The following is a 14,258-nucleotide window of genomic DNA, read 5'->3' as shown; positions in this document are numbered from 1 at the left end:
TCAGGTAATGCAAGTACCTCAAACTGTACTGCAGTAAAGTACAATTACACCAAACTGTATTACAGAAGAGTACAAGTACCTCAAACTATACTGCAGTAAAGTACAAGTACCTCAAACTGTACTACAGTAAAGTACAAGTACCTCAAACTGTACTACAATAAAGTACAATTACCTCAAACTGTACTACAGTAAAGTACAAGTACCTCAAACTGTACTACAGTAAGGTATATTATCATGATACTAAACTACAGTAATCTTCATCTGACAGTGACATGAAGAGGATTTAGTATTTTCTGACTTTCCCACATGTCCTGAATGCAACACAGCCGCTGACCAATCAGAAAGCTTCTTAAAGCCGAAGGGCGGGTCTTACGGCACAGAAAGTCAGCAGTACAACAGCCGCAAAACACAACGAATACCCTAAAAAACACTTTATATCTGGATATATTCTCATATTTAAGGTAGGTGCTGGTTATATATTAATGTCACGAAGCTGTTTTGTTCACTGACAGGTAAGCAGGTCGGTTATATTAATGATTAAACTAGTTTAGCTGCCGTTGACTCGTTAAATCTGATATCAGTGAAGTTAGTAGTGTGTTAGCTTCGGTTAGCATCACACATGTAAGTGTCTAAAGGTCACACACACACATATACACACATACCATAAACACACACAGACACACGTACACTATAAACACACACACATAAACTCACACAGACACACACACACACCATAAACACACGCAGACACACACGCCATAAACACACACAGACACACACATACACCATAAACACACACACATACACCATAAACTCTCACTCACACACACACACACACACACATACATACATACATACATACATCAGATCACTCATAATACTGCAGTACTTTCACTGTATGAGGGTTTTTCTGTAAAGGATCTCAGTACTTCCTCCATCACTAGTTTCAGTTCATCATGTTTATGAGAGTGACTGTTGTGTCACACATGAAAAAATGGAGGGGGGGGGGGGGTTTCACAGACAGTTTTAGTTTCTGTTTGGTTTCTTGTGTCAAGGAGTAAATGTCAGTAAAGTTTATTTAACAGAGCAAAGTCACAAAGTGCTTCACAAATAGACATCAACACCGTAAAGACACAGGATTACAAACAGCAGACAGCACGAAGCGAGACAAAGGCCAGTTTAACTAGGTGAGTCTTCAGTTTCCTTTTTTAAAGGCGTCGACAGAGACCGCAGATCGTATGTCAAGTGTGAGAACGTCCCAAAGTGCCTGAGCCTCAACTTCAAAGGAAGGAGACAGAGCGAAGGACGAGCAGTCAGACAATATAAAGCTAGAGCAGCTCAGAGAGGTACAATGCTGCCATACAGGGCTCAATGTAGGAAAACCTGAACCTTAAAATGAGTCCTAAACGTGATAAAATGGTCCAGCAGAGATTATTTAAACCTTACATACTGTTCAGGGTCCAATTTGACCCATTTTAACATTTGAGAGTTGTAAAAACACTCTTTTAGTTGGACACAGTTTATATATAAACATTTTTAAATATGTAAATCCACAAGTTTGACCTGTGTTTATTAAACATATTCAAAAATCAGCATTCAAGCATGTCGTTATATTCATTATATTCTATAAAATGTTCCCCTGGATCATAAAATAGTAAATACTAAGTTTTCTATAAGATTAATCAAACATTTATTAATGACTGATGGGGAATTTATGAATGTGAATTAGTGTAGAGACTAATTATGCATCAGAAAATGGTGAAGATGGTCATGAAGGTGACGATGGTGAATATGGTGACGATGGTGAAGAAGGCGACGATGGTGACGATGGTGACGACGGTTACGATGGTGACGACGGTGACGACGGTTACGATGGTTACGATGGTGATGGTCAACAGAAAATATCAAATGTCTACTAAACCCCCTTTGTCCAAAATTCCCGCCGCCACCCAAGTAAACAGGTAGAATAAGAGGAAACTCATGTGTCAATCAACCGAGTGATGAAAGGTTAGGGTTAGGGCAGACCAATCAAATATAAATACAAGCAAAAACATATTTTGGCTCCTACACTGAGCAAAACAGACAGTCTGTCAGTCTTATCAGAGACATAAAGCTGATAATATGACTCAAGGGAAGAATAAAAGCACATAATAAAGGAAGGTATCAGGACTGTGTGTGTGTGTGTGTGTGTGTGTGTGTGTGTGTGTGTGTGTGTGTGTGTGTGTGTGTGTGTGTGTGTGTGTGTGTGTGTGTGTGTGTGTGTGTGTGTGTGTGTGTGTGTGTTTGTGTGAATCAGTGACAGTGAGTAAAGGTTTATTTCTTGCTGCAGGTCCTGGCTGCAGTCTGATGGGTTCATGATAACATCACAGCCTCTTCACTACCATGGCCCTTGTTGAGGAGCAGCCGGAGAAGTAAGAACACATGGAGTCATTTTAATGATGGAAACTCTCATATTATATTATAATATATTATATTATATTATAAACACTTCCTGCATCTCTTTAAATAACCAAGAACTTGTGAGTTGGGTGAAATATCTGTCAGGATCTGGCTGAAATGTTTCTTCTCTAATATGAAGGAAAAATAAATAAATAAACTCAAATTCAAGCGGCCACTGAGGCACTTCAGGAATGAATCTTATGTGAGGTAAAAAAAAGAAAAGTGCATTGTCCAGGCAAGCATGAAGTTTATTTTGGTTTATTTTACTCTTTTTACAAGCAAACAGACAAAGAACATAAACTATTCCTGTAGCTTTCTGGTCCTTTAACCTGCCTGGCTATTGATTGATTGATTGATTGATTGATTGATTGATTGATTGATTGATTGATTGATCTTTATTGTCTCTCAAGAGAAATTCATTTTGGGCCTATGAAAAAATGTACAGGCGTCTCACCTCAACACACAGATTACAGTCACACTTGGCTCTTTACATACACAGACTACACATTATGCATAAAATATCTAGCAGAAGTAGAAACTATAGAAATAACTTGTTTGTGTGTGTGTGTGTGTGTGTGTGTGTGTGTGTGTTTTGCCGTCCAGACACTGCTGGGTGTGTTTTGCCACAGAGAAAGACGACTACAGTGCGGAGTGGGTGAGCCCCTGCAGGTGTAAAGGCTGCACGAAATGGATCCACCAGTCGTGTCTGCAGCGCTGGCTGGACGAGAAGCAGAAAGGAAACAGCGGAGGAGCCGTCAGCTGTCCTCAGTGTGGCACCGAATATCACATCGTCTTCCCCAAGATGGGTGAGGGAAACTTTAAAAGGGGAATTCCACCAGTTTAAACACATGAGAGCTCAGTCAGATGAACAGTGTCTTGAGAAAGTACTTCTGATGATGTCATTAGATCAGGGGTGTCAAACATGCGGCCCACGGGCCAGGTACGGCCTGCCAAGGGGTGTGATCCGGCCCACTTGCCGTCCTGTGTTCTTTTCCTTCCTTCCTTCCTTACATCTGTCCTTCCTCCCTTTCTTCCTTCTGTTCTTCCTTCCTTCTGTCTGTCCTTCCTTCCGTCTGTCTGTCTGTCATTCCTTCCTTCTTTCTGCCCTTCACTGTCTGTCTTTCCTACCTTTCTTCCCTCCTTCCCTTTGCCTGTCTTTCCTTTCTTCCCTTCTTATTTCCTCCTTCCCACCTTCCTTCCTTCTTTCCCTCCATCTATTTAATGATCCGGAAGGATGGAAGGGAGGGAGGAAGGAAGGAAGGAAGAAGGAAGGAAGGGAAGAGGGAAGGAAGGGAAGAGGGAAGGAAGGAAGGGCAGAAGGAAAGGTGGGAGGGAGGAAGGAAGGAAGGGCAGAGGAAAGAAGAAGGAGGGAGGGAGGGAGGGAGGGAGGAAGGAGGGAGGGAGGGAGGGAGGGAGGGAGGGAGGGAGAGAGAAAGGAAAAGAGGAAGGAAGGAAAGAAGGAGGGAGGGAGCAAGGAAGGAAGAACAGAAGGAAAGAAGGAACAGTCAAAACAGACGGGGTCAATATGACCCGAGAGGACGACAGGAAGTTAAAGGAATTTGAAAACTTGTCTCCAGTGATGACTTGAACCCAAACCATGATCTTTACATAGTTGTAACCAAGTAAACTAGACATTAACCACAGCTTCCTTCCTCTTTTCCTTTCTTCCTTCCTTCGCCTTCTCTCTTTCGTTCCTTCCTCTTTTTACTCCCTTCCTTTACTTCCTCCCTCTCTCCTTCTTTCCTTCCCTCCTTTCCTTCCTTCCTTCCTCCCTCCTTCTCTCTTTCGTTCCTTCCTCTCTTTCCTCCCTCCCTTCTGTCCTCCCTTCCTCCTTCTTCTTTCCTTCCCTCCTTTCTTCCTTCCTTCTTTCCTTTCCTCTGTCCTTCTTTCCTTCCTCCCTCCCTTCCTCTTTTGCTTTCTCCCTCCCTCCTACCTTCCTTTTTCCTTCCTTCCTTCATCTTTACATAGTTCTAATCAAGTAAACTAGACCTTAACCACAGCGTCACACCTTAAAACATTCACTCCCTATAGATCCTCATGTGTGAGGGCAGCAGTGGAAAATACTAAACTAAAGAAACTGTGCAAATACATCATTGTTCATCAAGTGTGGAGATAATCGTTTGTCATAATCGCCCAGCTCTAGTTTGGAGACTTAAAATCTTAAACACAACTCACCTTTTACCCTTTTATTTTTTAACAGAGCTTTTGGGTTCAAGCTATCAGACAAAACAATGAGATGAAAGGAATCAATAAAACAAGAAGAGAGGAACATGAAAAAATGAAATAAGACCCTTTTTTTTTTTTTTTTTACATATGATATGATGTTATTCTTTATCTTTAAAACCCAAACTCAACACGCCCCAAACTTCTGACAGTTCTGGGTTTTTTCAGTTCAGACGTCAAGTTATAAATTATAAATCATAAAAACACAGTACTCTCTATCTGGGGAAAGGTGGGAGGCTTAGTGTATTCAAGGTCCTCACTGCCGGTGGGTAAGAAGCTGTTGCAGAGTCTGGAGGAGTTGGTTCAGACGCTCTGGTACAGATACAGTCGACATACCAAGTGAGGCAATCAGGCAGAAATATAAACTGAAGCAGTACACTCAATCAATAAAATACCCGATAGTGTTAATCACTCAGGAATTAAACTAAACTACAATATAACAAAGAGGATTCAGAAAGCTATAACAAAGTCAACTGTAGTTTGAGGAAGGAGGTAGTGAATGTAAAGGTGCTGGACTATTTTCAGCGGGGGATGAATCCACATTTGGTACTCCAGTGTAGCCGACATAGCATCAGTACGGCTCAGATCATCATCTGGTCAGAGTCACCTTTGACCCTCAGATGAGTAAATTGGACCAGGTTTGATATAGTGACTGACACGATCTCTCTATTGGAGAAACAAAAACCTATTAACATTCCCTGAAGAAATCCAAAGTGAAAGAACTACATAGAAAAATAACATAAGACAGATTTTGGAGGCTTATCCAGAGACTTCACCCCCTAGTCGACCATCAAACAGACCGCCCTCATAAATTAAAAGACACTACACCAGCTTTGAAATATAGAGTCATGGCACATTACTGAGTTCCCCCTCTGTGTGTCTTGAAACAACACCAGTTGAAAGAGAAAATTAGGGTTTTAAAACTTATACATAGATACCTTGGTCAATATTATGGTTTTAAACACAAGATCAACTTCCAGTATTGCTACACTAGTGAGTATTTGTGGCAGCAGGACTGTGTGTGTGTGTGTCTGAGTTAAGGTTATTATAGTTTTGAAATTTTCTTTAGTTTTTATTTTTCTTTAGTTTTTCAGTTTGCTTTTATATTTCAGTTTAGTTTTAGTGAGTTCATCAAGTGATTTAGTAGTTTTAGTTTAGTTTTTATTTAGTTTTAGTTTTAGTTTTTCAGGTATTAAGAGAAAGCCTTGACTTGTAAAAGCTGAAAATGATGAAAGAATGTGTGACACTAAATATGTTTTATCATCAAGTCCTTTTTAATTTCATTCTTTAACCACGAAGCATAGCGGCTGCTGCAGGACAGGAAGTCACCCAGGGAGAAAACAAAGCTGAATTTATCTGCAATTCAGTTTAGTTTTAGTTAGTTTTGTTTTAATTGTAGTTTTTATTTTAATTTCAGTTAACGAAATTATTTTTTCATTGCTAGTTTTAGTTTTAGTCTTAGTTTTCGTTGACTATAATAACCCTGGTCTGAGTCTAAATAAACTACAGTCTGTGTGTTCATGGTGATAAAGGAACATGTCACCCAGTGCAGTGGTGTGACTCTCTGACATGTTTTTACTAGCTTTTAAACAACAACAGAGGAATAAGATATATCAGGCTTTGATACACACACACTACTTATTAGTAGATCAGTTCAATGATGGAATTTGCTGACGATAGAGAGACCATCATCAGACTTGTTTCTTGTGTCTCCACAGGTCCGTTGGTATATTTCCTCCAGCATATCGACAGAGCTCTGTCTAAGGCGAGTCCCTTTGCCGCCGTTGGGGTTGTGATCGGGACCGTTTACTGGTCCGCCGTCACATACGGAGCTGTGACCGTCATGCAGGTGAGCGCTTTAGAAATACTATTATAATACACAGATATAATGAGAGAGATATTTACCTCCTTTGTGTTTTTACTTGCAGGTTGTTGGACATAAGAAGGGTCTGTACGTGATGGAGCGAGCGGACCCTTTGTTCCTGTTGATGGGTTTGCCGACCATCCCTGTGCTGCTGGTTCTGGGCAAGATGGTCCGCTGGGAGGATTATCTTGTGAGGCTGTGGCAGAGATACTCCTTCAAGCGCAAACTCCCACCAGGTAAACCTAAACACACACCTGTAGGGCCGCATACCAGTACTAGATACCTTTTAAGATATTGACCAAAATAAATCGACAGCAAGTAGTATCGAAACGTCTCCTGTCAGACGATACCTGCAATCGATCCTTTTTGCACCCAGAGCTAGAAGATATGACTATTTGTATGAACTTGCTCACAGCCAATCAATGCAGGGGTTCTTGGATTTAATGCCTCATGTGATTGGTCCACTGCCACAGCAGCTACGACCCGTCTGTGGTGGTGTGGTCGTAGTGAATTTGAGTTAGCGCGCTTAGCAGTTCAGCAGCCAAGATGCCCCCTAAATGTTGTAAAGTGAGTCTACACTACACGACTGTTACACACGATAAAACAATGATGGGTATCTAATGAAGTACTCAGCTGGTATCAGTGTAACTTTAAGGTTTCTTGGATTGGTACTGATATTGCCTTTTTTTTTTAACGATACCCAGCTCTAGTACAGAGTGGGATGTCTGTCTTTAACAAATCATCCTTGGCAAACTGTAGTTTTAATGAATCCTTCAGTAAGCATGGAGTCAAAACATACAAACCTAACAGTAATTGGTTGATGGAAACTGTTTTAAGTAACCCTTTAAGTCTTTGTGGTTTAATCTCAGGTACGAGTCGCTACCTGCCCCGTGTCCCTGCTGACGGACTGACCTCAGGAGATCACCTCTCTGTGTCACGGACTCTGTGTGGAGCTCTCGTCTTTCCCTCCATCGCCAGTCTGGTGGGACGGCTGCTGTTTGGACGAGTGTCCTCTAATCTGCAGCGAACCGTACTGGTGAGTATAACTTCTGTACTGTCTCAAATGTGCCGGTGGAACTCCCCAATAATGGCTGTACCCTGATTGATAAGGGTGGTATCATGATTAGGGCTTCAAATAATCAATATGTTCATTTTTTTTATGGTGACTCTGCTTCTTCTCGGTTTTACAGAGCTTTATAGTGAGTTTCAGCTCATTGTTTTGCTGTCTGGCTTCAACTTTACTGTTTTAGTTCACTCTCAGCGCTCTTATAGAGTCAATTTTAGAGAAAAAACTGTAAAAAAAAAAAAAAAAAAAAAGCCACTGTACACTACCTGCTAACAGACACAGTTAACAGAGCTAAAAGAGACAGAATATTGGACTTACATTCAGCAGGTGAACAGAAACACAATGAACTAATGAATGATAATGTTGATCAGTAACTGCTGGATGTGGAAATAAGTTCAACATTTCAAACTTAAAAGATGATGATATGTGAGAGTTTTGTGTTGACTGCTTGTTTCTGCTGCCCCCAAGTGGGCAAAAATTCAGTTAAATCAGTTTAATCAGTTTAATTAGGCATTATCAAACAAGTAGATGTGTTTAATTCAGCAGTAGTTAAGGCAGGAACACCTTTACATAGGCCTGCATTAAATGAACATGTAATTCTCACTGTATCTGCTGCTTTGAACTGTGTGGAGTCAGTTGATTAAATCTCTGCATCATCTCAGGGTAACACAACAGATTATTATATGTTGATACATCTTCATTCATAAGTCAAAGTAATGTGATTAGTTTAATTTAATCACCACACACACTTCTACACACACCAGGCTGGTCTGTTATAACTCAATAATCTGCCTGTTTATGTGCTGTGAGTCATGACCTTCTTCTTTCTCCTATAAAAATTATGTTTCATGATTTAGTATTGAAATGCATTACAGTGCAAACACTGCTGCTACACATAAAGTAATACATAGTAATATAATTATATTTAAATGGATGTGGCTCAGACAGACTGTATTTGTGTGTCTGTGTTGAACCGTCTGATTTCCTGATGAGTCATCTTTACATTTGTTGAGCTGATGTTTTTCATGCTTCACTCTGATAGGCTCAGCTGCAGACGGTATATTTATTACTCACCACACCCTCAGATCTACATCCTCTTCCACCCTCACATGTGGACTTTAGACTGCTGCACATACATGAAGCTGAACAGCAGCTGGAGACGCCCACAGAGTCTGTGCACGAGGCTTCGATTAACCCTTAAATACTGACTCATAATTAGTCTCTGCATCAATTCATATTATTTAGTCATTAATAAATGTTTGATTGATCTTATAAAATACTGGAATAGTAAAATCAATTGCTTTTTCAGTCCACTAGATGGCTCCAGTTTGTTTTTGGTGAGTAGAGGTGACAGTCAGCATGCAGGAGGGACGGTCTTTTTAGGCATTTTGTTGATATAGACGTGTTTATTTATCAGTAGACCAACAGGAAACATGGGAGAGAGAGGGGGTGTGACATGAAGCAAAAGACCGCCAATCGGGATTGGAACCGGAGTCGGCTGCGTATATGGCATGTGCTCTAACCACTCGACCACCTGCGCGCTCAGGGCCGTTTCAAGGAATTTGGGGGCCCCAAGCAAAATGAACTTGGAGGCCCCCCCACCACCACCGCCCACCGACGCCGACACCCCCTGGACCACAGCAAAAAAAACCTACGCCCGGCCGCCCAAAGCCTACAGGAACCACAGTATAGACACACTGTTGAAGTTCAACCACACATTATATCAATAAAATATTTCTTAACATTGCAAATACTGCTTACAAATGTTGCATATAGGCTAATGCACACAGTATGTATGTATAACATTTGCAATCAACATATAAACAAACTGCAAATTCGGTATTAAATATAAAATCCAACATAGATAAAAGTACACACACACATATAAGATTAACCTTTAAAAAATATGCAAAATATCTACATCTGCTGTTTGCGAGCCTTGGCTTCAGCAAAGGCAACCACAATGTCCTCCATGTCCAAAGACCGGCGAACATCACGCTCAACTGACATAACGGCCAGTCCTGTGAGCCTCTCTTGGCTCATGGTGGACCTCATATATGTCTTTATCAGCTTCAAAGTAGGGCTGGGGCGACGCGTCGACGTAATCGATTACGCTGACGCAAAAAATACGTCGACGCAAAAACTGTGCGTCGATGCGTCGTTTGAAAACAAAAAACGAGTAGCGGTAGAGGCAGCAGCAACGCAAGTGAGTCAGTTGACTCTGATCAATGTAAAAAACGAACTCGTAATTCTGTACCTGGCTGCCACATCAATGCTAACATTCCTCCACTCCAATGCATGACTACATCATGTCTTGGATTAAACACACACACATAGACACACATTACACACCGTATTCTAGAGTGAAAAGGCAGAGTGTATGTTCCTATGAATGAAGAGCAGTTTATCCTCTTAACGCACGCTGTTCCTCTTACGGGACGGGACGGATGTTAGTAGGTAGCCACAAGTTCTTCTGAATGTTTTAAACAGCAACCCTTAAACATATATATTCATGCCGTACATTGTTAGAAAGCTTAGATTGTCCTGATTCATTCAAGACCACTCACGACTTATATGGTTGCTCACAGCCGTAATAGTATTAGCAATTAGCTCGGCTAGCCACTCAGCTAAAGTAAGAACAGCTATAATGCTACATACCTTCAAAGTCTTCCCTTTATCCACAACGATCATCTTATGACACAGGACTTTCTGTACAGCTCGCCAAATATCCATTCTTGTGAAATATGAAATCCGTTTCCATAAAACTGGAATATTTTCCTCAATATGTCCATGTATTTAGTCCAACACGTAACGTAATAACACAAATAACAAACCATACACAGTACAGTGTGGGGGGCCCCCTTGAGGGGGATTCCGATAACAGTGTCGCTGCACTTTCCTGCATTGACCATCACAGCATTAAAGGGACGCGCACACAGTTTGTCGTTGCATTCAATTCAAAACCAGTCGTTGTCTGGGGGCCCCCGGCCAGCTCGGGGCCCCAGGCAATTGCTTGGTTTGCCTGTCCTGTTGCGACGGGCCTGTGCGCGCTGTAGGAGGAAGTTTTACACAATTTGCAGTTGAAAAAAGTTAATTAATTGCAATATATCACAGCATATCGCAATATATTTAAAATCGCAATAATATCGTATCATGACAATATTGTATCTTGGAGCCTCTGGTGATTCCTCTGGTCAGGATTCGAACCGCAAGAAGTTTTACTTTGGGGACAAAATTTGCAGTTGGAAAAACTTAATGAATTCCAATATATCACAGCATATCGCAATATATTTAAAATCGCAATAATATCGTATTGTGAAACAAGTATCTTGACAATATGGTATCGTGACACAAGTATCTTGACAATATCGTATCGTGGAGCCTCTGGTGATTCCCACCCCTATTGAATAGTATGTAAAGGGTTCAGCAGCTCTGCAGCATTTATGTGTCACTCACTTTAATTTTTCTGTCCTCCTCCTCCTCTTCTTCTTCCTCTCCTTCCCCCCACAGGGAGGCATCGCTTTTGTGGTGATGAAGGGAGTGATGAAGGTGTATTTCAAGCAGCAGCAATACATCATTCAGGCCAACCGGCAGATCCTCAACTACCCCGAGAGGAACGGAGACGGACAGAATGAAGCTGGAGACGAGGACACCGAGGACAGCGGCAACGAATGAATGAATGAATGAGTTCACCGAGAAATAAAAACATCTGTGAGGGGAATGATGGAAGGAAGGAAGGAAGGAAGGAAGGAAGGAAGGAATGAAGCCGGAGAGGAGGGTACAAAACCATATATTTTATGATAAAACTCTGCAGAACATTTAAATATGAAACTACTGTAAGATGATTGATTGTGTAGACGAAGAGAAGGATAAGCGAGTGTGTGGAGTGATATGACTTTACTGTTAAAGTGTTCAGACCCCAAACTTTCAGCTATAACTGTGTACCACTGTATCACTGGTAATACTAACCACTAACACAGCAGCAGATATATTAGTCTACAAAATCTCAGCTTTAAATTCTCTTTAAACTCTCAGTCACAAAGATACTTGAAGATGTTTATAAAAGATGATTTATTGCCTTATTTTCTCACAAAGTCAGAAGTCAGTCCAGGTGTGAGCAGGTATTTATTTACTGATAGCAAGTTAATGGTTGTTTAATATTTACACCACTTTTTAAGCCTTAAATCCAGTTTATATGAAGCTCCTTTCAGACATGCATGTTCTAAATGTGAAGGCTAATTTTACACATCGGTCTCAAGTCTGAATTAAAGGCTTGAGTCACATTTATATTAAAGTTAAAGTTGCAATCTTACAAACTCAGACTGTGTATATATTTCTTTAAACAATATTTTTTGGCATTTTCTGTAAATGCACATAGAACATTAGCATAGAAAATCACCCGTTTTTATCAGCAGCAGAAGATGAAACATACAGAAAATTAACACACACTTGTTCTTCTTATTAATTAAGCATAATAAATCACTCATTCACCATCTTTTATGCACGAAAAGAAACAGAAGACATGTTAAATTGCCCAATTTAAAGAATTTAAAGTCTATTGAAATGATTATTTCCTTCTATGTTGAGGGGACTCATACAACAATCTACATTAAGTAGTTTCTTTTCCTTCAGTGTTATTATTAAAACAGTTAAATTCATGGTTTCTACATCCATGAGTCCTCCACACAGACCTCTGAGCACACCTGGATTATAGTAAGTATAGAAGTTTGTCTACTGTCCTGATTAAAATAAAGATGATGGAGTAAAAAAAGTGCCACATCAAACTGATCCCAATAAGTGAGATATACAGATTTTAAATTGGATAAAAAAGGAGAATATTAAGGTCACATGAGCCTCAGAGGCCTGACAGTAACAGTAACAGATGGATGAAGGCAGCAGCGTTGCATATCTATGTCTGAAAGGAGCTTTAACGTCTTCCTTTTAATGTGCCTTATTTAAAGAAAGTATACAAAAAAAAACTCGACGGTATCATTTAACTGCCTGATAAACCTCTTTTTCTCCTCCTGTGCTGCTCTGATTGTTTCTATCTGGGTAAATGTTCCTGGATATTTTCCTGATATTTGAATATTTCACACTGACCTTTAGCACCGTTTTTCCCTCCCTGCTGTTCATTTAATACTCGTGAACTCGTCTTTTAACTCTTTCTGCTGTACTGTCACCTGTCTGATCCTTCTGTTTTCAATGCAACCGACTCACCTTAAATAACTTTCTATTGGTCAACACATCGACCGCTCCTCTGCTCCTCTGTGTGATATCGTTTTAATAGTTTGACCTGATGAATCATAGTCGCTTTTTGCAGATTTATGTTGTAGTTTCCTCTCTGGGTAGAAAGTAAAATACTCTTAGAACTTAACTTAAAAAGAGAGAGAGACTTAATAAAACAGTAAAATCACTTCAGAGTTTTATTGCACAGGTTGAGTTTGTGGTTATTTGGTGGTTGTTGGGTTTTTCTTTTAATGCACTTCCTCTTGTGGCAAAGCTGAAACAGAGTTGTTTAACCTTGAGATCCATGTGGTCACTGGACATTTATTAAAGCGCTGATATGTTCATATTTATTTGGAATATGTGAAGTAAAAGAATAAAGTTTAAGATTTTGCTCTTGAAAATTGAGAAAGAAATTGATGTCCTTCTTAAATTTACCTCAATTTACACAAAAATGTCCCATAATCCTGCCCTCTTTGGATTATTAAACATGCTCTGAAACTTTAATTGCACACTTTCCCTCCAGTCGTGTATGTGTATGTTTAAAAGGAGCTCTTATTTTATGTCTTAGTGATTGAATTGTTTAATAAAGCTCTTTGTAAAACTCAAATGTGTCGTCTTTTATTACTTTGTGCCCCTAACTGGATTATAAATCATCCGAAGCAGGTAAACTCCAGATATTAAAACCTTTTTAATGCCACATAGTGTGTTATTTAATACCTTTTATCACAATTATACCATGTAAAGCATGAGGGTCAAACTCATTTTCATTCAAGGGCCACATGCAGAACAATTTGATCTCATGTGGGCTGGATCATTAAAAAGATGGAAGGAAGGAGGGAAAAGAAGACCGGAAGGAACGATGAAAGAAGGAAGGAAGGAACAAAGAAAGGAAAGATGAAATTAAATGAAGGAAAGAAAGGAAGGAAAGTCACTGACATCTTACAGATACCGGCAAGTACCAATGCAATGTGAAAAACTTTGCTTGAATTCAGGATCTAAAACATTATCTTTGATTAAATAATTGAAATATATACTTTTAGGGTAACTAGTAAACTGTAACATATTACAATTCCAAAGTAATCTTCCCAACCCCGAAGTTTACTCATAGAAAGATCTGACATTATATCACCACTTTATCAGTTAAAAGCACATGAATTTATCACATTTTTACTCTCTCTCTCCGTTTTTAAATGTAATAATTATAATATTACTATTTTTAACCTTTTTATTTCTATTTTATTTGTTTATTTCTCATATTTTTCCCTTCTCGTTGGTATTTATTGTTGCAGTTCTCTCTTTTGGCCACTAGATGGCGGTGACGCTCAGTTTCTAAATGGCGTTAAAGTCCCGCCCACCTCCTTCACTGATTGGCTGGTGCTTCTAACCTAAGCGTTTGATTGGCTGCTTCTGCTATACTGGGCGTTTATGAGCAGCAGAGTG

At 39.9% G+C, this 14,258-nt stretch overlaps 2 protein-coding genes across 4 annotated transcripts in view; both read left to right on the top strand.

Annotated features, from left to right (window-relative positions):
* The window catches only part of LOC128380154 (fibroblast growth factor receptor 1-A-like), a 40,667-nt gene that overhangs the window by 7,364 nt on the left and 19,045 nt on the right, over nt 1-14,258 (top strand). The gene's annotated exons all lie outside the window — the stretch shown is intronic.
* Nucleotides 362-13,425, top strand: marchf5l (membrane-associated ring finger (C3HC4) 5, like). 2 transcript variants are annotated; one of them, XM_053339870.1, is made up of 7 exons: nt 362-461; nt 2,330-2,411; nt 3,043-3,245; nt 6,381-6,511; nt 6,591-6,762; nt 7,396-7,562; nt 11,103-13,425. In XM_053339870.1, exons 2-7 carry the CDS (start codon nt 2,383-2,385, stop codon nt 11,265-11,267), a joined length of 867 nt encoding a protein of 288 aa, XP_053195845.1. In that variant the 5' UTR covers nt 362-461; nt 2,330-2,382; the 3' UTR covers nt 11,268-13,425. The 2 variants fall into 2 exon arrangements, with proteins under 2 accessions (XP_053195845.1, XP_053195846.1); XM_053339871.1 differs by having other exon boundaries at nt 372-461; nt 2,303-2,411.

The sequence above is a fragment of the Scomber japonicus genome, chromosome 19, assembly GCF_027409825.1.
Source record: "Scomber japonicus isolate fScoJap1 chromosome 19, fScoJap1.pri, whole genome shotgun sequence".
Taxonomy (NCBI): domain Eukaryota; kingdom Metazoa; phylum Chordata; class Actinopteri; order Scombriformes; family Scombridae; genus Scomber; species Scomber japonicus.
Note: the sequence above shows the minus strand (reverse complement) of the source record. Positions and strands in the feature narration are given on the sequence as shown.